The 23,549-nt window shown below is 34.3% G+C and overlaps 1 protein-coding gene across 7 annotated transcripts; it reads right to left on the bottom strand.

The window, feature by feature from the left end:
• Positions 1-622: 622 nt before the first annotated feature.
• Positions 623-22,964, bottom strand: LOC132748345 (ADP-sugar pyrophosphatase-like). Of its 7 annotated transcripts, XM_060737935.1 has the most exons (10): positions 13,801-14,221; positions 12,351-12,418; positions 11,417-11,469; positions 8,842-8,949; positions 8,529-8,624; positions 7,426-7,481; positions 4,926-4,971; positions 4,562-4,570; positions 2,890-2,943; positions 623-1,813 (listed from the first exon to the last, which is right to left on the bottom strand). In XM_060737935.1, the coding sequence occupies exons 1-10, from the start codon at positions 13,846-13,848 to the stop codon at positions 1,713-1,715; spliced, it is 639 nt and encodes a 212-aa protein (XP_060593918.1). In that variant the 5' UTR covers positions 13,849-14,221; the 3' UTR covers positions 623-1,712. The 7 variants fall into 7 exon arrangements, with proteins under 7 accessions (XP_060593918.1, XP_060593911.1, XP_060593912.1 ...); XM_060737928.1 differs by lacking the exons at positions 623-1,813; positions 2,890-2,943; positions 4,562-4,570; ... (2 more) ...; positions 8,529-8,624; positions 13,801-14,221 and adding exons at positions 17,478-17,729; positions 17,874-18,008; positions 19,037-19,159; ... (1 more) ...; positions 21,478-21,897; positions 22,814-22,961 and having other exon boundaries at positions 8,801-8,949; XM_060737929.1 differs by lacking the exons at positions 623-1,813; positions 2,890-2,943; positions 4,562-4,570; ... (2 more) ...; positions 8,529-8,624; positions 13,801-14,221 and adding exons at positions 17,478-17,729; positions 17,874-18,008; positions 19,037-19,159; ... (1 more) ...; positions 21,478-21,984; positions 22,814-22,943 and having other exon boundaries at positions 8,801-8,949.
• Positions 22,965-23,549: the final 585 nt, after the last annotated feature.

Here is a 23,549-nt window from a genome sequence, read left to right as displayed (position 1 = left end):
TAGTTCTATTAATAACCCGACGTTGACTGGAGGATGTTTTAGTCTCAAGGGGCAAACTTTTTTAATTGTTGTAGAATACCACATTGTACTGATACATGCAGAACATAAAAGCCCTGGTAAATATATAGTTTCTATGAAGACGCTTTTAACGTCTGCCGTTCTACAAGCCAATGCAAGAATAGTAATCCCAGGACGTGACTATTTTGATCACAGGGGCGAGATTCGCACGACTTTGGAAAATGTCACCCAAGAAATGCTACATTATAAATAATGACGCTCTATGACATTGCCTTAAAACAGAACAATTTCAAAATTCCAGTATTCAGTCCATGTTCAATAAGTGTCCCAAAGGATAGGGCCAATTTTAAACCTGGTAGATTTAGATCCTGATTTAGAGGTTCACAAGGGGATGCTACATGCCAAATACAAATATATTGAGCTCTTGGTATTGTAGAAAATGTGTTTCTCGGAATACTAGTACTTGACAAGTCAATGTATCAAGTTAACACGGGGTGGGGGGATCATTCTTTACCCCAGGGGCATAATTCATAGAGCTTAAAAGCGAAGGTCCTGTGTATGGGTACACTACACCATGCATATAAAAGATAAATAGAAGATACAATAAAAGAATAAAATTTGTTTATTCGTTAGCTTCAGTTTTGTAACTGTTTTAAGAGTATTCAATCATAAACTGATATACAGATGTCTAACTGGTGTTCCAGGTTTTAGTACCAGGTAACCTGCAATATCAAATTTTAACAATTTGCCAATTTCTAGTTTTTGATAACCCTTTATGAAATGTAAAAACATACACTCACGATACTATGAATATTCTATGTTAGTACCCCTACTGATTTAATAACAGATATTGTAATATACAAGATATATATAAATATTTACATGTACATAACATACAAAAACTATTAGTCTTAATATAAAAGCAGAGCATATCAGATTTTTTTTCTAAAAACAGTCATCAGAGTTTAACATTTTTCAATAAACTTGTACATTTTTGTATTCATGAATTGTACAATTTGAACTTTCTGTCTAAGATTATTGTTTATTCAACAGAACAAATTACTTCCCTTGTAATGCCTAATACAACTGCAATCAACACCAGTCAACACATTTTCTTTTCAATCATTAACAAGTCTAAACAGCTTAAAGATCCTGTAACACATTTTTTTATGGTTATATATCATAAATATGATGCTCAAATTGAGATTTATCAATACTGCAAGTTCCAAAAAGCATTATTTATAAGTTAAGTTCCAAAAAGCATTATTTGTAAGTTATTACCGAATTCAACATTTCATGTAAATAAAGGGAGGTAATTAGAAATTTCTATAAAGTCTTAGTCAAATTTTTCAATAAAAATGAATGCATATATTTTAATGATAACATAAATTGTGGACAAATATTTGCAGTACATATTTTGCATATTATTTAATGCTTGAAAATTGTTTTATAAGCATAATGATATACATATATAAAATTTCACTTAAATGCCGCAACAACCTGAATTACAACATACAGGATCTTTAATTATCAATATGATATATCTCGTATCCATCTAGGAATTCTTTCATCTTCTTTACACTCACAATATTCATGTACCACTGTGTGTTCTTTCATTGTTCACAGTTGAATGGTTAAGACATAATGTTTTCAGGAGTATGATTACATTATAATAGACTAGCATAGTGTATACATCAGGAATTACACTGCGCTCTCATCATTTCCTTAGTCTGTTCTAGAGAAATGGCATATGTGTAAACACGGGAGTCTATCACTACACCTGTAGCTGCATAGTCTGAAAAAATAGAGATAAACATTATGACAGCTTCTTATTTTAGTTACATGAGTGGGTTTTTTTCAATATCTTTGGCGAGTATCTGATAAGAGCTGCAACACTGAAACCGTCTCCTGATCTGTGAGTTAACCCATTCACTGCCATAGGGACGGCTGATGCCGTCCCTGTTATTTTTCTGTGTATTTGCCATATGGACGGCTTTAGCCGTCTCTATAATAAGAGTAATAATAATAAATTAATAATAATAATAATAAAAATAATAATAAATATCATGAAAATTATACCATTGACAGTAATTATTATTATACTCACAGATTTGGAAACATATATAATTATTATAATACTAATAACAAATAATAATAATTATATTAATTAATAATATAGTAATTTTTTAGAAAACCCTCTGGCAAATAGGTGATCAATAAAACAATAACCCTCTGGCAGCGAAAGGGTTAAAACCCCGGAGTTCTACAAATCTATTGAACTCCCCTGGAACTTTCATGTTAAAATATATATGAGCCGAGTCATGAACAACCAACATAATGGGTTTGCGACAAGCATGGATCCAGACCAGCCTGTGTATATGCACAGTCTGATCAGGATCCATGCTGTTCCCTATCAGTTTTTCTACTTTAATGGGGTTTGTAAGCGAACAGCATGGATCCTGATCAGTCTGCGCGGATGCGCAGGCTGGTCTGGATCCATGCTGGTCGCAAACCCATTATGTTGGTTTTGTCATGATGCGGCTCATATATTATACAACAAGATTTATTCGAGTAATTAAAAGGCTTAGCTTACTAGGGAGAGTATCATTTAATAATCTAGGGGTCACTGGTTCACTCCCGGGGCAAGGCAAGGTCACAACTGATCTTGGACATTAAGTGTAATGGCCGTTTGTCTCTCAAACCCGAGTCAGAAATCATGTGGAATTAGTGGTCGATCACAGGTTAGCAAAGTGGAATGTACTGCTTAGTTATAAATGTTAGTCTGATCGTTAAGATATGAGCAAAAATGACTGTGTTGAAATCAGTGTACCGGTAAATACCAAATAAACAAACACATATTTGTATACTTACCATTAAGCTTCTGGAGCAAGTCATCCATTGGAACATTTAATACTTCTATAAATTCTGGAAAACAAAGTAATTTTGGTACTTTTTCTCTTATTTTTAATTGGTCATATCAGCGTCTATATACAAGAATGGCCCTTAATGCATTCAGTGTTCGAAATTAGCAGTAGTCCTATAGCCCCTGACTACTAAATTTCTCCTCGGGCTACCAAGTTTTCACAGTAACAAGCCCGACCAGACTACTGTATTTTCAGAGGCAATATTAACAACTGTTTTGAACAAGTGAATCATGCTAGTGAAATGTCTTTTGGGCTAGTGAATATTCCAGTCTGGTAGCCCAACCAGCCTAGTGGATTCGAATCCTAATTTCTTACACTGTGCATTAGTCAAGCAGTGGAAACATGGTGAAAAATACTGCAAAATAAGTCATTAATTGCATACAAAAAGTAAATTATTACTTGAATATTGAACCTTTTTTACTTTCTTCAGAGTCTTAGTACATTGTTCTCAAGTTTGATTTTCTAGAAATATGTTGGCTCATGTTGTGGCATGCAGCTTTAAGATATCAGAATTAAGACAAAGAAAACTAGAACTATCACTAAATGTGATTAATACCCCCACAAGACTGCTTTGGAAATGAGGATGTTACTAGTAACAGAATACCTTGTAAAAGAATTGAAAAATAGAGTTATGGTTGTGGGCAATTAAAGATAGTTGTGGTTCTTGTATGTTGCATTTCCTTTCAATGTGGTTGGCCATTGATGAAGTTTAATTGAATTACTCTGTAATAAGTCCAGAAAGACAAAGAAAAGGAACAAAGGGCAATAACTCTATAAATACTGAAGATATAGCTATAGTTCTTGTGCACTGCACTTCCTCTTATTGTGCTTGACCATTGAATGAAGTTGTTTTGAATTCCAACCAGTACGTTTTAAGTGATGCTCCGGACAAGGAAAAGTATCAAAGGGCAGTAACTCTGTATTTTGTCAAAATGGAGTTATGGCTCTTGTGCACTGCACTTCCTTTTAATGTCCTTGACAACTGTATGAAGTTGTACTGAATTCCAAACAGTTGTTTTCAAGTTATGCTCTGGACAAGGAAAAGTAACAAAGGGCAATAACTTTGTAATTAGTCAAGATGGAGTTATGGTTCTTGTGCACTGCACTTCCTCTAAATGTGCTTGACCATTGTATGAAGTTATATTGAACTCCAACCATAAGTCTTCAAGTTATAGTCCGGACAAAAAAGCAATGGAAAAATAACAAAGGGCAATAACTCAGTAATTAGTCTAGATGGAGTTATGGTTCTTGTGCTCAGCACTTCCCCTTATTGTGCTTGACCATTGTATGAAGTTGTTTTGAATTCCAACCAGTAGTTTTCAAGTCATGCTCTGGACAAGGAAAAGTAACAAAGGGCAGTAACTCTGTAATAACGCAAGATGGAGTTATGGTTCTTGTGCACTGCACTTCCTCTCAATGTGCTTGACCATTGCACTTCCTCTCAATGTGCTTCACCATTGTATGAAGTAATAATGAATTCCAACAGTTAGTCTTCAAGTTATGGTCCGGACAAAAGAAAGCAATGGAATAGTAACAAAGGGCAATAACTCTCTAATTACTTTAAATAGAACTTCTTTTTTGGTGGTATAATAATAATTGTCTATACGTATAATTCTTACCTCCATCATCTTCATAATGATTTATGAAAAGAAAAAGAAAATCATATATTACATAAACCTGTAATACAATGTCTTCATTTACTCATATCATACAAGTACTGTACACATCAGCTATGTTAAAATCATTCATCAAAGAAAAGTTAAAGATAACATATATAATTCATTTTAATCAAGTACGTTTCATAACATAATAAGTCAAGCATAAAAATGTATTTCTTCAGTAAAACACTTTATGTATGATTTCCTATAAGAGATATTCTGTTGTACATGTACATGCTTTACAACTTAATACTCAATAGTTACAAGACATAACATTACAGTACATTATTTGGAATACATGTATATATAGAAATATATTTTATACCTGGTCTAGCTTTTGGATTCTGATTCTCAGGTAGATCTCCATCTATCTGTATTAATATATAAACATCTTAATATATAACTGAAATATATTTATTTTTGAGTAGATATCCATCTAACTGTATTAATACATAATCATTTTAATTCATAAATTAAAACCCCATACTTTTAGACCGTTTTCAAAGCAGTGTGGGGGAAAAAGGCCAACATAAATAAGATGGCGTTCAATGGCTACGCCATCACAGTGACAGTCATGTATGTTAAAACTTGAAAATATCAAATGATCTTGTAGAAATGTTCATTTTCATAATATAATAAAATGGGGGAAATTTAATTAAATGTTTACATTGTTTTAAGATTACGACTGGTTTGTGCTTGCTTAAAAATCCCCCTACTTTTGGTCCAAATTCCCTGCTTTTTAAAGCCAAATCCCCCTATCTGGGTGGCTGGAAATATGGCATGTATGATCACTGCACAATAAAAAAAAAGTAACTCAAGTACAAAGTTATCATAGCAGGATGTCTTTAAAGTATTGTTTTTAGTAATGATAATATGCAATAAAGAACAGAACACAACAATAATTTTATACAAGCACATAGTTAACCATCTATGATGCAGGGCTCACGCTGTCGGTCGCCATAGTCGCCATTTGCGATTATTTTATAAGATTGGCGATTATTTTTGCATTTTGGCTACAAAATCTGGCGATTATTTTTTACTTCCAACAGTGTTTATATAAGGTGTAAAAATCGATAAAGAATGCAGTAGACCCAATTAACACCAGCGGGGTGGATTTAATTGAGTGTCAACTTTTTATCGGTCACGTGCTGCTTACCATATTGCCCGAGGTGATAAAAATACATGCAAGATGTAAAATTGTATAAGTACTGTAAAATATTGTCCAGCATTATAATAGCCATCAAATATCCGTCAATTAGCCACAAAAAATCGTCTTAAAATTGATAAACTGGATATTGACCAACCCAAAATTTACCGTAAATTGCAGTAATGGCAAATTTTGAAATTTTTTGTTTTAAGCTGCTTGACTAAATCGCCAGTGGAAAACAATGATAAAATATTTAAAAAGTATTAACTTCCAAACAACTATTTGCACAACAACCAAAATTGTGAATATTTCTTCAGAAAACAGGAAAAAATCCGATTGTCACATATTTTCGCGACACCGATAATTTTGATATTTATTTAAAGGTGAAAATAAGCTATGTTCTGTTTAAAAATCTTTACTATCATGGCAGAAAATTTGTATTACATTGGTGATGAGGACATTTTTCAGTAAGTTATTCAGAAAAAAGGCTGCATTCTGTGAATGAGTTTGCAAGTGTTATTTCTATAGGCTAATATGACCTAGATCTACTCCAGTTCTGTGTGAAATGTGGAAATTGACAGGGGTTATAGCTGACAAAATTTGATTGGAACAAACAAAAGAAATTGTATGATAATAGCATTATGTAAATTTATAATGAATCTTTAATATTATTGATATACAGTAATTATACTATATAACATTTTTATTCTGTTCTATTATAACAATTAAAGTTGTGGTATGAGTTTGCAAGTGTTAGTTATCAATATACACAAATGACTATCAGTTTATTTGAGAATCCTTAAGTTTTATATGTTATGTTTATTTAATAAACTGCTTATGTTGTTAATCGCTAAATCGTGAATAGTCCGCTGAACTTTTGGCTATTATTATTTTAAGTTAAAAATATTGGCTATTATTTTATTTGAGCCAGTGTGAGCCCTGATGATGTAAAAATACATGTATTTTGCTATTTTTGTGTACTTCAGTAACTGTTCTTCATTGTATACACAACATTGTATACAATGTGTTTAAGCCAATCAGAATTCAGGAAATTTATTTGCAGTATTATAAAAATTGATATCCATTGTACATTAAGACATAAGCTGTCTGGTTAGCTCAATAAGTAGTGTTGGACTGTGAATCAGGCAACCCTGGTCAAACCCTGGTTCGATTCCAGGATGGTGCAGGTCACTTTTATTGTGATTGATCATGAAATCTTTTCTACAGACATTCCCACTGTACCTCTGCTCTGGCATGTACAGAAGTTATCAGTTCCTTGCTAAAGTGAAGGCAACTAGTACTGGAAAACTGGTTGACAGCCTGCCCTGCAAACTGCAAATAGCTGAACTGTAAATTCAATGTGGCTTCAGTGTTGTTATATTTTTCTGGTCCTTCGGGATCATTGATACCAGCACTATTAAGTGTTGAGAACTGAGTACCGCTCAAGCCAGTGCTAAGGGGCGTGAGGGATGTTGCACTTATTCATAATCCCTCATGTACCGACTCAATCACACCGAGTCTGCAATTTTCATTTAATTTTGTTGTGATAAATGCTTCCAAGGGATCACTTTGTTTCCAGATTTTTTTACTACTGTGATCAGGAGTGAAAACTACAAACACCACTTTAAGACACATGGGAATATATTTTTATCATCATTACTGAACAATTATTGTTTACCTCTACTGTGATAAGTTTAGCAGTTGTGTTTCCAAGTCCTGCATCAAGGCTGGTCACTGAAATAAATATAAACTAGGATATACAATGTACATTTATAATACACATAAATATATATTAAACTTGTTCTTTTTTGTTGAAATGATAAACATATATAGTTCATTGCATAGTGTCCTTTACTAACCTGACTACTATTACTGTACAAACGAAATACAAATGTGAAATGTGCTAAAATATTCCTGTTTAACAAAAGATACATACCTGGTGAAATGTGTTTACTATTTATGTGTAACAAAAAGTACATACCTGGTGAAATGTGTTTAACTATTCCTGTATAACGAGGTACATACCTGGTGAAATGTGTTTAACTATTTCTGTATAACAAGGTACATACTTGGTATAATGTGTTAAACTATTCCTGTATAACAAGGTACATACCTGGTGAAATGTGTTTAACTATTCCTGTATAACAAAAGGTACATACCTGGTGAAATGTGTTTAACTATTCCTGTATAACGAGGTACATACTTGGTGAAATGTGTTTAACTATTCCTGTATAACAAGGTACATACTTGGTGAAATGTGTTTAACTATTCCTGTATAACAAAAGGTACATACCTGGTGAAATGTGTTTAACTATTCCTGTATAACAAGGCACATACCTGGTGAAATGTGTTTAACTATTCCTGTATAACAAAAGGTACATACCTGGTGAAATGTGTTTAACTATTCCTGTATAACAAGGTACATACTTGGTGAAATGTGTTTAACTATTCCTGTATAACAAAAGGCACATACCTGGTGAAATGTGTTTAACTATTCTTGTATAACAAGGCACATACCTGGTGAAATGTGTTTAACTATTCCTGTATAACAAAAGGTACATACCTGGTGAAATGTTTTTAACTATTTCTGTATAACAAGGTACATACTTGGTGAAATGTGTAACTATTCCTGTATAACAAGGTACATACTTGGTGAAATGTGTTTAACTATTCCTGTATAACAAGGTACATATCTGGTGAAATGTGTTTAACTATTCCTTTATAATGAAGTACATACCTGGTGAAATGTGTTCAACTATTCCTGTATAATGAGGTACATACCTGGTGAAATGTGTTTAACTATTCCTGTATAACCAGTTTCCTCTAGCAATTCTCTCTCAGCACATTTTTCTATTTCCTCATTTGGATCTAATAAACCTGCAGGTAAATGAATAAACTGAAAAATATTATATAGTTTGATTGCAAAATATTAGGTAATAAAACAATTGAAACCTGATGTTTAAATGTAATGAATAAGAGCACAAACAGTAGCTTTTCGTTAGACAGCACAACCAACTATTCTCAGAGCTTGAAAATTAGAAAAGGGGCATAACTCTGTAAAAAGGTAACTAAAATTTATGATAATAGAACTTACCTGCAGGAAACTCAATACAATAAGCTTTGACAGGTGGTCTGTATTGTTTAATCAACACAACACAGTCAAAATGTAATACCTTCTTTAATATAGGTATGGCCACAACAGCTGCAAGGAAAGAAAAAATACAACATTTTGTACAATATCTCTATCCGTTGATAGATTACACTACATGTTTTAGTTCTGTCAAAAAATGTATGTAATGCCAATTTTTTCCTTTTATTTTGAACTCTTATGATTCAAATTGAAGTCAAATTTTAATTCTACACTGAAATTTTCTTTCTGATAAAAATGTAATTTGATTTTAGTAACAACAGGGATCATTAGGTTGTAGTGTCAGCAAACAAATACAGTTATGCCCCTGTGAAGATCCAACACACTCTGTTCAACAGTTGGCCATGATAATAGTCATAATAATAAAAATATAATGCTAACTAAATGTCCATTTTAAATCTTGTATTACTATAAGTCTATTAATATAAAATGACTTGTTAATAGTGGAATCGTATAATATGAAAATTTTGTAATTACAAATTCTATTTCAATTCATGGGAGAACAGTTTTCATAAAAGGGCAAATAAGATTTATTTCAAAACAATCTTTTTGCTCAAGAATAGACAAGTTTTGACAGAATTAAATTCTGGTTTGATAAACAATAAAAAAATCTCCTAAGTATACAATCTGCAATGTGTTTAATTCATTTTCAAATCTAATACTTGCTAGAGTTACATTTACATGTACCAGTACAGTGTAATTATATTAATACCTTAGAGTTATTTGACCCTATCTTACATTGTTCTTTAAAAGGAAATGAAATTCTTAAAAATACAAGATATGTTTGTAAAACATGTATGCCCCCTATCAGCAGCCAATTAGTCATGTGATAAGGTTATTATGCATGACTTCTGACCCAGTGATCAAAAAATTAATAAGGGTTATCAAGTATCTACTGGTCATGACCTTAACCTTTGACCCCTTGACCCAAAACTCAATAGGGGTCATCTGCTGGTCATGACCAATCATCATACAAAGTTTGAAGTTCCTAGGCTTAAGCGTTTTTAGTTAATTGATCGGAAACCGTTTTTACCTACAAGGTCAATGTGACCTTGACCTTTGACACCTTGACCCCAAAATCAATAGGTCATCTGCTGGTCATGACAAATCACCATACTAAGTTTGAAGTTCCTAGGCCTAAGTGTTCTTAAGTTATTGATCAGAAACCGTTTTTACTTACAAGGTCAATGTGACCTTGACCTTTGCCCCTTGACCCAAAACTCAATAGGGGTCATCTGCTGGTCATGACCAATCATCATACAAAGTTTGAAGTTCCAAGGCCTAAGCATTTTTAGTTAATTGATCGGAAACCGTTTTTACCTACAAGGTCAATGTGACCTTGACCTTTGACCCCTTGACCCCAAAATCAATAGGTCATCTGCTGGTCATGACCAATCACCATACCAAGTTTGAAGTTCCTAGGCCTGAGGGTTCTTAAGTTATTGATTGGAAAGCATTTTTACCTACAAGGTCAATGTGACCTTGCCCTTTGACCCCTTAACCCCAATATCAATAGGGGTCATCTGCTGGTCATGACCAATCACCATATCAAGTTTGAAGTCCCTAGGCCTAAGGGTTTTTTCGTTATTGATCGGAAACCGTTTTTACCTACAAGGTCAATATGACCTTGACCTTTGACCCCTTAACCCAAAATCAATAGGGGTCATCTGCTGGTCATAAACAATCACCATACCAAGTTTGAAGTTCCTAGGCCTAAGGGTTCTTTTGTTATTGATCAGAAACCGTTTTTTTTTTCCCAAGAGGTCAATGTGACCTTGACCTTTGACCCCTTGACCCCCAAAATCAATAGGGGTCATCTACTGATCATGACCAATCACCATACCAAGTTTGAAGTTCCTAGGCTTAAGGGTTCTTTTGTTATTGATCAGAAACCGTTTTTACCCAAGAGGTCAATGTGACCTTGACCTTTGACCCCTTGACCCCAAAATCAATAGGGGTCATCTACTGGTCATGACCAATCACCATACCAAGTTTGAAGTTCCTAGGCCTTAAAGTTCTTTAGTTATTGATCGGAAACCGTTTTTACCTACAAGGTCAATGTGACCTTGACCTTTGACCCTTTGACCCCAAAATCAATAGGGGTCATCTACTGATCATGACCAATCACCATACCAAGTTTGAAGTTCCTAGGCCTTAAGTTCGTTCTTTAGTTATTGATCGGAAACCGTTTTTACTTACAAGGTCAATGTGACCTTCACCTTTGACCCCTTGACCCTAAAATCAATAGGGGTCATCTACTGGTCATGACCAATCACCATACCAAGTTTGAAGTTCCTAGGCCTAAGGGTTCTTTAGTTATCACTCGGAAACCATTTGGTCTACGGACCGACGGACCGACAGACCGACGGACCGACAAGTGCAAAGCAATATACCCCCTTTTCTTCGAAATGGGGGCATAATAATTTGCAACCATTCTATCATTTTGTCATATATTTTAATTGCATTATAATTGTAGTAGTCCATGACCAAAATGTCTACTTTCTAAAGTGTGAGAACATACCATCAGGTGAATCAACAGATACTTTTGTTGTCCTTTTAACAGCTTCCCAAACTCTGAAATTAACAAAAATACCCTTATACAATGTAGACTATAAGAACTATGTCACATCCAGAAGGGTGGGATATTTTGGTCCAAGGGGAATAATACAGAAGTCCACAAGGTAATGCTACATGCCAAACATCTTTAGTAAATTCTTTGCATTGAAGTTGCACAAGAAGATTTAAATGTGTTTTCTTACATTCATATATTCCTTTTGTCTATGCTATTATTATATTATATTCCCATAGTTTATGCTATTATGATTCATATGCCCTGGGCATTAATTGTGGCTTTTCAGGACATGATTTTAAAAACATAATTGAGCCTCTTAACGACAAAACCAACGTAATGCGTTTGCGATCAGCATGGATCCAGACCATCCTGCCCATCTCTTATAAACCCTATAACATGTAGAGAAACTGATAGCGAACAGCATGGATCCTGATCAGACTGTGCAGATGCGCAGGCTGGTCTTGATCCATGCTGGTCGCAAACGCACTGTGTTGGTTTTGTCGTGACGCGGCTCATATAATGTAAACTATGTGACCTATAAGGTGAGGCATGACTTATATACATTTTGCAGATTTTATTCTAGCAAACTTAAATGTCAAAAATGTAGACACTTCGGTATTGTAGATCCAAACAAGAATACATAGATGTGTTTACCTAGGTAATAACTTGAAGGTTATCTATATTTTAAAAAAATATTTTATAAATAAAACAAAAAAAACAATAAATAACTTTTAGAAAATTTCAGTACTAGTATACTAAGTTTCTAACTTTTTCATAAAATAGCTTTATCTCCCGCCCCCTTCCCCCTATCCCCAATGAGGCTAATGTTAATCCTAGCGGCATAATTAGTGCTATAATGAAAGGGAAAAATTTCGGTACTTACCTTTCTTTTCCACATGGGTCAGTGTAAGTTACTGTACACATTTTGATCCACTTCCCACATGAAATGTCCTGTTAAATAGTCAGACATTTGAAGGTAATATAAAAATTGTCAAGATTTTCATGTTACATGTACACAATTGTATCACAAAACAGGGTTTCCTTATTAAATTTTCAAGTTAGCCTCAATAAAGACAACATCACTAATTCAATGCCATCATTAATCCCACAGTAATAGGATATTCAAATGTAGACAGTGTACGCTTGGTCAAAATTGTTTAATATTTTTCACACACCTAAAAAATTGTGAAGTTTTCATCTAAAATATTTTGAATGTATATGTATATCAGTAAAATGGAACAACATTTTACAAATTTCTGCAGTCTGTTAAAATAGTAAGTCTGAATGGTTTTTATTTGTATAAATATTTTTTCTGTTAAATGACAGGAATACATTAATTATTTATTACAGTGTGAATGTAACATTTTAATAGTTATACATGTATATAACCTTAATTTAGACATGAAAGTCAGTAATGGCCCTCATTTGCCCACATCTGATACAGCATAAGATAGGTCACACTACTTCTATGTACAGGTCAGTACAGTGAAAACCCTCTATTAACACCATCAGAAGGACTGGATTAAAGCAGTCTTAAGTGTGTGGTTGTCTTAATTGTCAATATCATTATCAAGGCATATATATTTCATGACCACTTAATTTGAATTATTGTGTATAAACATGTTTAGACAATTACATTGTAACCTTCAAATATTACAATAAACTGTTGTTATAATATCTAATTGTCATTAGATCATAAGTCTGAAGAAATTTAATATTAAAGAATAAATTTTCATAGTCTGATCTTGTTTCATGTCTACATTAAATAAGAAATTAATTTTCCACAAAATAAATATGCAGAAAGTAACATTAAACCACTCTGAGGTTTATTTTCTCACCAAACTTTATACAACTTTCCAATCATAAGAGTTTTAACACATTGTTTCTTCAAGTGACATGCTTTAGAGAATTCACAACAAATTTGTGATCTGAAAAGCAGTTGACTATATTGTCAGTGGTTTCAATAGTGGGGTTAGATAAAGGATAAAACAATGAATTGGGCCTGCAACTGTTGGTCTTATAAGTGGATTTAATAAGTAAATTGGTTTTAATTGTGGATCATGTTATCATTAACATAAAACGCAGAAAATTCTGTTATTTTAAAAATTGGTCTTAATAGAGGCCAGGTGTGGTCTTATATATAAGACAAGTATAACTACAAGGGACTGGGTCAATTAACCCCAAGGCAAATTGTGCCCCCTTGTCGAAGGAAAGGACCTTTGACAATCAAGATCCTTTAATGTTTAAGACTTTTGTAGAGTCTATATTGTGCTGTATAAAATATACTGCAGGCATAGGGTATATTCCAGGAGACTGCCACTCTTTAGTCTTACCTCTTCCTTGACAAATTTGCATTGCTGCGCAATCTCGTTTTTCTCCATTTTCACAGATTTGTTTCAGACGGAAGGAAACATAAAATAATAATATGATGTACGAAAATTGAAAAGTTGTATTATGAACTCTTAAAGCAATATATGGGTTTTAGATGACACTTGCGTTACAAAGTTTATTTTGTAAAAACACCGGCGAAAGTCTATACGAATTACAAGACACAGATTTGAAAGTCGTAAAATCTGCATGATGTCGTAAACGTATATAAAGATCTACTGTACAGTATGGAATAAAAATACGTTTTTTTCATTTTCATGAAAAATAAATTAGGTTTTTATAAGGAATATTTTGAACCAAAACATAAAAAATGCATTACCGCATGTACTGAAAGATAGCAAGACACTTCACCCCCAAACATTTCACCCATCTACTGCAAAAGGTTTATGACCACCAAATTTTACTCTTGATATTTTGTCTATACAGATTTGACAAAGTCTGATAACTGAACTATCCTAATATTTGTCCTGATTTGAAAGATATTACGGAGTTATGTGTACTAAAAAACCTGACTTCACTATTTTGACTATATTTCAACCTATATAATGTGTCTATACAGATTTCAACAGAGTTCATTCGGTATGATCTGTCTATACAGATTTCACAAAGGTTCAATCATTATGATCTGTATACAGATTTCACTAGACCTAATTCTGTATGATCTGTCTATACATATTTCACCAGACTTCATTCGGTAAGATCTGTTTATACAGGTTTCACTAGACTTCATTCATTATAATCTGTCTATACAGATTTCACCAGACTTTATGCATTTTGATCTGTCTATGCAGATTTCACTATACTTCATTTGGTTTGATCTGTCTATACAGATTTCACTAGACTTTACTTATTATGATCTGTCTATACAGATTTCACTAAACTTCATTCGGTATGATCTGTCTATACAGATTTCACTAGACTTTATTTATTATGATCTGTCTATACAGATTTCACTAGACTTTATTTATTATGATCTGTCTATACAGATTTCATCAGACCTCATTCTGTATAATCTGTCTATACATATTTCACTTGACTCCATTCAGTATAATCTGTCTATACAGATTTCACTAGACTTTATTTATTACGATCTGTCTATACAGATTTCACTAGACTTCATTCATTATAATCTGTCTATACAGATTTCACTAGACTTTATTTATTATGATATGTCTATACAGATTTCATCAGACCTCATTAGGTATAATCTGTCTATACATATTTCACCAGACTTCATTCATTATGATCTGTCTATACAGATTTCATCAGACTTCATTCATTATGATCTGTCTATACAGATTTCATCAGACCTCATTAGGTATAATCTGTCTATACAGATTTCACTAGACTTTATTTATTATGATCTGTCTATACAGATTTCATCAGACCTCATTAGGTATGATCTGTCTATACATATTTCACCAGACTTCATTCATTATGATCTGTCTATACAGATTTAACCATACTTTATTTTTTTGTTGTTTTTTTTGTTTTGGGTTTTACGTCACATCGACACAGTATAGGTCATATCGTGACGTTCCAGCTTTACTGGTGGAGGAAGACCTCAGGTGCCCTTCCGTGCATTATTTCAGGCATGAACGGGCACTTGAGTAGAACCACCGATGTTCAGTAAGCTAGCTGGATAGCTTCCTCACATGAAAGAATCCAAAGTCCCTGTCGGGATTCGAACCCACAGCGATGAGGGGCAAGTGGTTTGAAGTCAACGACCTTAACTACTCGGCCACGGACGCCCCATACTTTATTTATTATGATCTGTCTATACAGATTTCACTAGACTTTATTTAATATGAACTGTCTATACAGATTTCACTAGACTTCATTTAAAAGTTGCCTCTATTAAGGCTTAAACAAGTGACCCTCACTGACAGTAATTTTAACCCATTTGAATACTCTTCTAAGGTGGGTCATACTTTATGAGACTAATATGTGCCAATGTTTTCAAAATCACATCACGCTCATCAAAATTATAAACTGGACATAACTTCAAACAAGAGGGCCATGATGGCTCTGAGGTCGCTCACCTGTATAAAGGCCCCCGGAGCGGGGCCAGTTTAAACCCCAGGGCTTTTATTTGAACAAACTTAGAAGGCACTCATAAGAAGATGTTTCACAATGTTAAGTTCTTACTATTTTACTACACACCCATGTAATGAAAAACAATGATTTCACCTTCACCCCCTCTCCCCCACCACCCCCCCCCCCCCCGCAGGGCCAATTTTCACCCAAGGGCTTTTATTTGAACAAACTTGGTAGACATCCATAAGAAGATATTTCATGCTAAACATCTAAGCTCTACCTCATTGGGTTTTTTAAAAGAAGATTTTTAAGTTTTTACTTAACACATATAGTTAAAAACAATGACACCCCTGGGTCGGGGCCAGTTTTGACCCAAGGGCTTTCATTTGAACAAACTTTGTAGACACTAACTAGAGAAGTTTCATGCTTAATATCTAAACTCTAGCTATTTGGGTTTCTTCAAAGAAGATTATTCAAGTTTTTGCTACACATATATAGAGAAAATCAATGACCCCCGCGGCGGGGCCAATTTTGACCCCAGGACCTTTATTTGAACAAACTTGGTAGACACCCATTGGAACATGTTTCATGCTGAATATCTTTGCTCTAGCTCTTTGAGTTCTTTAAAAAAAAAGATTTTTTAAGTCTTTACTATATGCATATAGGGGAAATCAATGACCCCCTGGGGCAGGGCCAATGTTGACCCCAGGGCTATTATTTGAACAAACTTTGTAGACACTCATTAGAAGATGTTTCATGCTTAATATCTAAACTCTAGCTATTTGGGTTTCTTCAAAGAAGATTATTTAAGTTTTTGCTAAACACATATAAGGAAAATCAATGACCCCCCAGGGCGAGGCCAATTTTGACCCCAGGGCTTTTATTTGAACAAACTTGGTAGACACCCATTAGAAGATGTTTCATGCTGAATATCTTAGCTCCAGCTCATTGAGTTCTTTAAAAAAAGATTTTTTAAGTTTTTACTTTATGCATATAGGGAAAATCAATGACCCCCTGGGGTGGGGCCAATTTTGACCTCAGGGTTTTTATTTCAACAAACTTTGTAGACACTCATTAGAAGATGTTTCATGCTGAATATCTATGCTGAATATCTAAGCTCTAGCTCTTTGAGTTCTTTAAAAGAAGAGTTTTTAAGTTTTTACTATATGCATATAGGGAAAATCAATGACCCCCTGGGGCGGGGCCAATTTTGACCCCAGGGATTTTATTTGAACAAACTTGGTAGACACTCACTAGAAGATGTTTCTTGCTAAATATCTAAGCTCTAGCTCTTAAAATTTTTAAAAAGAAGATACTTAAAGTTTTTTCTTTTGGTTGCCATGGCAACAAGAGTTCTGCATGGAATTAAATTCTTTGAACAATTTTTAAAGGTGACCACCAAAGGAACATTCCTGTGAAGTTTGGATGAAATTGGCTTAGTGGTTTATGAGGAGATGTCATTTAAAGTAAAAGTTTACGGACGGACGACAGACGGACGACGGAAGAAAAGCAATCACAAAAGCTCACCCTGTCACTGTGTGACAGGTGAGCTAAAAATACACTTATTTGCAGGGAGAAAACTTACCAGTTTTGCTACTCTTTCCTGGTCATTGTCTGAAGAACCAATGGCTTTTTCTGCAAGACGAATGTGGTCTCTAACAGTCTTAGATGTTGGAAACCACCGTCTGTTGGCTGGATCCACAGAATCGTTAAAGGTGTCCTTTACAAATATTTGCAATTCAGATGTAACATCCTCCTCCTCCACCATTCCTTCACTAACAAGCTCCTTTATCTTGTTTGTTAACGATGCGTCAATAACTTGATTAAGGCCTGCATGCTACAAGAGAATGTACTTAAATATCAAAAAGAATGCTCAGGCTGACACCTAGGCCATTAGGAAAGCTCCTGTTACAATGTAACACGAGCTTAAAATAACAAAATTAGTAAAACATCAGTATAATACATTGATGTCTACGCTTACATTTCCAATTTCATGAGATGAGTGGTTATCCAATGATGGCAGAGTTAAAAGGAAAGCTTTCTCTCCTGTACTTTGGTCCATCCTGACTTTTTTCCTCAGAAAATTTCTTTTGGACTTAGATAGTGTTGCAACAGCCTAAAATAACATAGAACACAAAAGTATCTGCATTTTTATTCAAAATGATGATGAATCAGCAATTGCGCTCAATGCAGATCATAATCAGCCTGCACAACAATGCAGTATGATCATGAACTGCACTGTTTGCCATTCAGGTTTTATGCTCACCCTTTTCAATAGTTAATGGTACTATCCAAATTGACGGGTGGACAAGTTCATTGTAGAAATTTAGCATGTTAAGGGTTAACAAGCATTTTCAAGTTTTTCAATCAAATTAAGGTAAACAAAGTCTTGTAGAACACGGAATGTCCCCCTTGATGCATTCATTTCACCAACCGACCTGTAATCTGCTGATCACAAACAACTTCCGTATAAAGTTTCATGACTCTAGACCCAAGTTTTCAAGTTATAATACAGAAATGGCTTAAATGTTTCATAAATAATGACCAACCTCCATATATCTTATCGTTCTTGAGGACACAATTTAATTGTTTAGTGCCACAGTAACCTTGACCTTTGACCTACTGAATATACAATCAATGGGGGTCATATACTGGTCCTTAATTATGGCCATAATTATGATCCTTGACCCATGCGCTCTTGAGTTATCATCCCAAAAGGGATTGGTCTATGGACCATCAACAGACAGAGAGCCCTACCGAATGACATCTGCAAAACAGTATATCCCATCTTCTTCAGAGGGGGGCATAACATTTAGTTCATAGTACCTTAAGGATAAAAAGTCAATTAGCTTAAAAATATTAATCTGAGGTTTAATGTTTCTAGGTTAATATTTCAATATAAGCAATGTACAATGTTGGAAGGACAATGCTACAAATTATACCTTTGTCCTTGAAAAAATAAATTCCATGGATTGTTATTTAAATAAACATTCTACAACATTATAAAAACAAAAATTTTAAAATCTGTATGACGATTTTTATATCATTTTATTAAGATGCTGTCATGGATCCCAAAAAATTCTTAAGAATGGACAATGTTAATTCACTAGTGTTAAAGGGATAGGGACAAAAAGAAAAGCTTACCTTTAATTCAGGAAATATTAAAATTTCATTCAATACAACTTTAGCCTTACAACCTATCTTCTTCGTCTCCAGTACCCTCGGCTGTCGTTTCTGTGTTCCTCTATATGGGTGATCAACTTTAGCCTGAAAGAATTTTTCCTTTTTTTTTCTAATGTTTAAGTGAGAGATTTGATATGACAGACAGACAAACTCAAACCAGTTTATCCCCCCCCCCCCTTCCTTTTACATCTTTGGTATGTCGGGGTACAAAAGAAGAAGCTATGATACAATATGACATTGTTTCATTGATTTAGTTTCAAAAGATATACATATCATTTAAAAAAGCATTATACATTCGAAAACGTCCTTAAGCACAATGATTGCAATTACTAACATTTTAACTCTAATTCAGAAAATAATGTCTGTTAACATAGGCACACTTTAAAGAGCTAACTTAAGCAAATCAATTATGTCCTGAATGAAAAAATGAACAGTTTTCAAACCTTAAACTCCTTCTCCTTCCGCTTCTTTTTTTGATCATGCCCAAACTGGCAGTAGTACACTCTACTTGCCAGAGTTATATAGGGAACTATGTGTGACTGCTGGTGCTGGTGAAAATTTACCTTTGGACGTTGTGTTTTTGTGTTCACTGCAATTTAAAAAGTCATTTATCAGCATCCAAACTAAATTAATTATTTACCAATAACTGCAAATGACGAACATTGTGATATGCATCATTTTTAATTAGGTGTGTGTTTTTTACCTATTCAGAATTTCTATATAAGTTTCACTGCACCAGGTACGTATATTAACGTTTCTGACTGCACTAGCATATTGTTCTCCTGTTGCAAATAATTGTTTCTCTCCAAGGGGAAATTTCCACTTGTAACTGTATTACTAAATTTTCCTCACACAGTTTTAACAAGAGCCCGGTTTGAGCCGGGTGATGCTCCCCGAATAGGTTTTGGACACAGGAAAGTACACCTCTTGTAGTTTCAGAGTTATGTCCGTGGAAAAAGTTCAAAGTGCAATAATTCCAAAATTAGGCAAGGCAGAGTTACAGTTCTTTGCACTGCACTTCTAATCAATGTGATCTATCAACCTACAAAGTTTCTTGATGATATCTCTTATGATTTCCGAGTTATGTCCTGGACAATTCAAAAAGTAAAAATAAACAAAGGGCAATAACTCCAGAATTAGGCAAGGTAGAGTTATGATTCTTGTGCACTGCACATCTACCCATTAAGATTTATCTACCTACAAAGTTTCATGTTGATATCTCTTATAATTTTACAGCTATGTCCTGGACAAGATTTTTCTAAAAGGGGAGATTATTCAAAAATAAGGCTTAACAGAGTTATGGTTCTTTTGCACTGCACCTCTACTCAATGAGATCTATCTACCTACAATGTTTCATGTTGATATCTCTTATAGTTTTAGAGTTATGCCCCGGACAAGATTTTTCTATAAGGGGAGATAATTCAAAAACCAGGCAAAATAGAGTTATGGTTCTTTAACACTGCACTCCCCCTTGATGCCCTCTACCACTGTATGAAGTTTCAACAAATTATCTCCAAGGGTTTTCAAGATATGTTCCGGACAAATTTCAAGTTCAAAGTATTAAAATAAACAAAGGGCAATAACTTCAAAATTAGGACAAAAAGAGTTATTGTTCTTATGCACTGCACATCTACGCATTGAGATCTATTCACCTACAAAGTTTCATGTTGATATCTCTTATAGTTTTAGAGTTATGCCCCGGACAAGATTTTTCTATAAGGGGAAATAATTCAAAAACCGGGCAAAATAGAGTTATGGTTCTTTGACACTGCACTTCCCCTCGATGCCCTCTACCACTGTATGAAGTTTCAACAAATTATCTCCAAGGGTTTTCAAGTTATGCTCCGGACAAGACAACGGACGGACAGACGGACAGACAGACGGACGGACAGACGGACGGACGGACAGACGGACAAGGCGCCGACTATATGCTCCCCCGAAATTTTTCGGGGAGCATAATAAGGGGGGGGGGCAAATGTTTGTCCTTCAGAAATTTTAGGGGTGTAATTGTCTGCCCTTTTGAAACTTATAAGGGGGCAAATGTCTGCCCCTGCAAAAAAAATGGGGGCAAACTGAATTGAGTGCTCAAACAAGTATACACCTTTACTAATTTGTTGGGTTGACAGTATAGAACTCCCCACAGGTACAGCATTTTTGCCCATTCCAGTGTAAGCAAAACAAGAGCTGTCAAAGGTGACAGCAAAGCTCGACTAATCAAATACTGTCCAGACACAGCAAAGGATAACAAAACAATGAAAAAGATAACAGAACTATGAAAATATATTTCTGTATCAGTAACCACGCAAGCATCACTCAAATGTTCAATATTTTTGTATTCAGTATCATAAACCATTCTGCATGTAAAAAGAAACATTTTTAATTTTATAATAAAATAACTTTACCAAGACTTCCAAAACCCTTTGGACATTTCCATTTCACAAATCTAATAGTGTTAGTTCTTTCATGTAAAGCAAGATGACTTTCTGCATCTTTAACAGTTGAAAATATCTGGCTATGACTGGCAACCATAATTGTTGTTGTTGTTGTCAATCTTCACGCCCTCTATAGGCGAGCCTCTGTATAGTTAACTGAGTGAAACTAATAATACTCCATTGAATATCGCTACCTATGTACAGCTTCACTTATATCCACAGTTTCTACTACACAATAGATATATCATATACAATCTATATTTACACTGATACTGTAATAATATATCGGCCCATTATATATTGATATATGTTGCACCACCGTGTTGATTACCTCGCCACTGCTCCTTGTCCTCTTTGGCTTGAGCAACAGTAACAACTTGTATATTATTGCTGAATAAAGATGATATGTCAGAAGTTCGCAATGATATTCAAGTTTTTTATCTTGGGATATTTGTGCAAATCCGGGTCAGCTCGGCCCTAAAACGTACCCACCCCCCCCCCCCTCCCCCCGAGTCAGCTTGGCCCTATTCCGAATCGGCACGGGTCAACTTGGCCCACTTTTTAATTATTAATAATTAGGTTGGTGTCATCACTTTTTATTGTTATTATTGTAATTATTTATAAAACACACAGATTGACAGTTTCAGAACTAGCAGCAGACAGGCTGTATTTCTGACTCGTGGTAGGTTTAACCGTAAATTTAAATACCTTCAGTGTCAAACATTGTGTTGAAGTATACTGAGAGGAAGCTACTTAAGATCACCACCTTTTAATTGGTGTAACAAATTTTGAAATCGGACATTTAATCGCCCCAATCTAGCGATTTAAACACGGCTAAATGCAAGCGAAGGGAAACTAAGGGAAACAAGTCTTGCTTTTCACTCAATATACCTCGGTTATTTACTTAGTTCGACAGAGAGAGTTTACTATAGATATAAGACAAATAAATAACTTTTTTTTCTAAATCTACTTTATTTTGGCAGAAGTAGATCTACAATGTATAACTATATATATAATAATAAGATATTTCTTATTATTCATTTACCTTAACAACATGCAAAGCAAATAAAACGTTATAGATCTATATATTTTTGTAAAGTGGGCCAAGTTGACCCGTGCCGAGGTGACCCGTGCCGAGTTGGGTATAGGGCCGAGTTGACTCTTTTCTATTTGTGCAGTCTATGATAATTCCAATTTTATCATTAAAGTTTCCTACAGTAGAATCTACTCTTTATTATTTCACATAAGGATTTCACAGTTAAATTTATAGGAAATGTTTAATATCTTCTGATTCTCAATTACATACATTTGTAGCTGACACAATGGATTTTGATTAAACAGTTAAATGCTGCTCCAAGTAAGACCGGTGTACACAATGACACTGATTACTTTCTCTTTTCTTTCGACCGAAAATCGTTCTGTCAGACGGTTTACGGTAGATAAATTGGAGATGCCTCATAAATTTGTATAGAATATTTTAGCTAATAGGACATTTCGGACCATAGACATTTCGGACCAGACACTTCGGACCAGATTTTGGGACACTTCGGACCATATTTCGGGACACTTCGGACCAGACTTTTGGACATTTCGGACCATGTGTTGGACATTTCGGACCACGAGTTAGACACTTCGCCGTTCGGGCCATTGTTTTGGATATTTTGGACCAGATTAAATATTATTTTTTGATATTATGCATCAATTATTCTATACAGTAAACTAAAGAGTAGCAGTAGTATATATGAGACACCATGGAAGGATTCTACACCTATCCCGATTTAGATTTTATATATATTTTGCAACATATCTGAAGAAAATTAACGGGAAAAACAAAAACAATAAAAAAACAAGCAATGATTTGGTGACACATGTTTGCAAACAATTTATTATAAAGTATATACAAAAAGACATGACAAAATATAACTTTTTTTTCAGTTTGTAAGCTGTGTAAGTTAGGAAGATGAAATCAATTTCTACATTGTGTTATATTGCAGTCTGGACATCAAAGTTTTGACAATGAATCCATTTGTTTGTTGTTTATT

Source organism: Ruditapes philippinarum, unplaced genomic scaffold, assembly GCF_026571515.1.
Source record: "Ruditapes philippinarum isolate M1 unplaced genomic scaffold, ASM2657151v2 ctg475_1_1_1_1, whole genome shotgun sequence".
Taxonomy (NCBI): domain Eukaryota; kingdom Metazoa; phylum Mollusca; class Bivalvia; order Venerida; family Veneridae; genus Ruditapes; species Ruditapes philippinarum.
Note: the sequence above shows the minus strand (reverse complement) of the source record. Positions and strands in the feature narration are given on the sequence as shown.

Bases quoted from the DNA above. Each gene is read 5' to 3' on its own strand.
- LOC132748345 (XM_060737928.1), bottom strand. From the start codon at position 21,604: ATGGTTGCCAGTCATAGCCAGATATTTTCAACTGTTAAAGATGCAGAA. The intron at 11,470-12,350 runs GTAAGTACCGAA...TGTTAATTTCAG, and splicing joins GACCCATGTGGAAAAGAAAG to AGTTTGGGAAGCTGTTAAAA. The intron at 8,950-11,416 runs GTATGTTCTCAC...CTTTCCTTGCAG, and splicing joins ATCTGTTGATTCACCTGATG to CTGTTGTGGCCATACCTATA.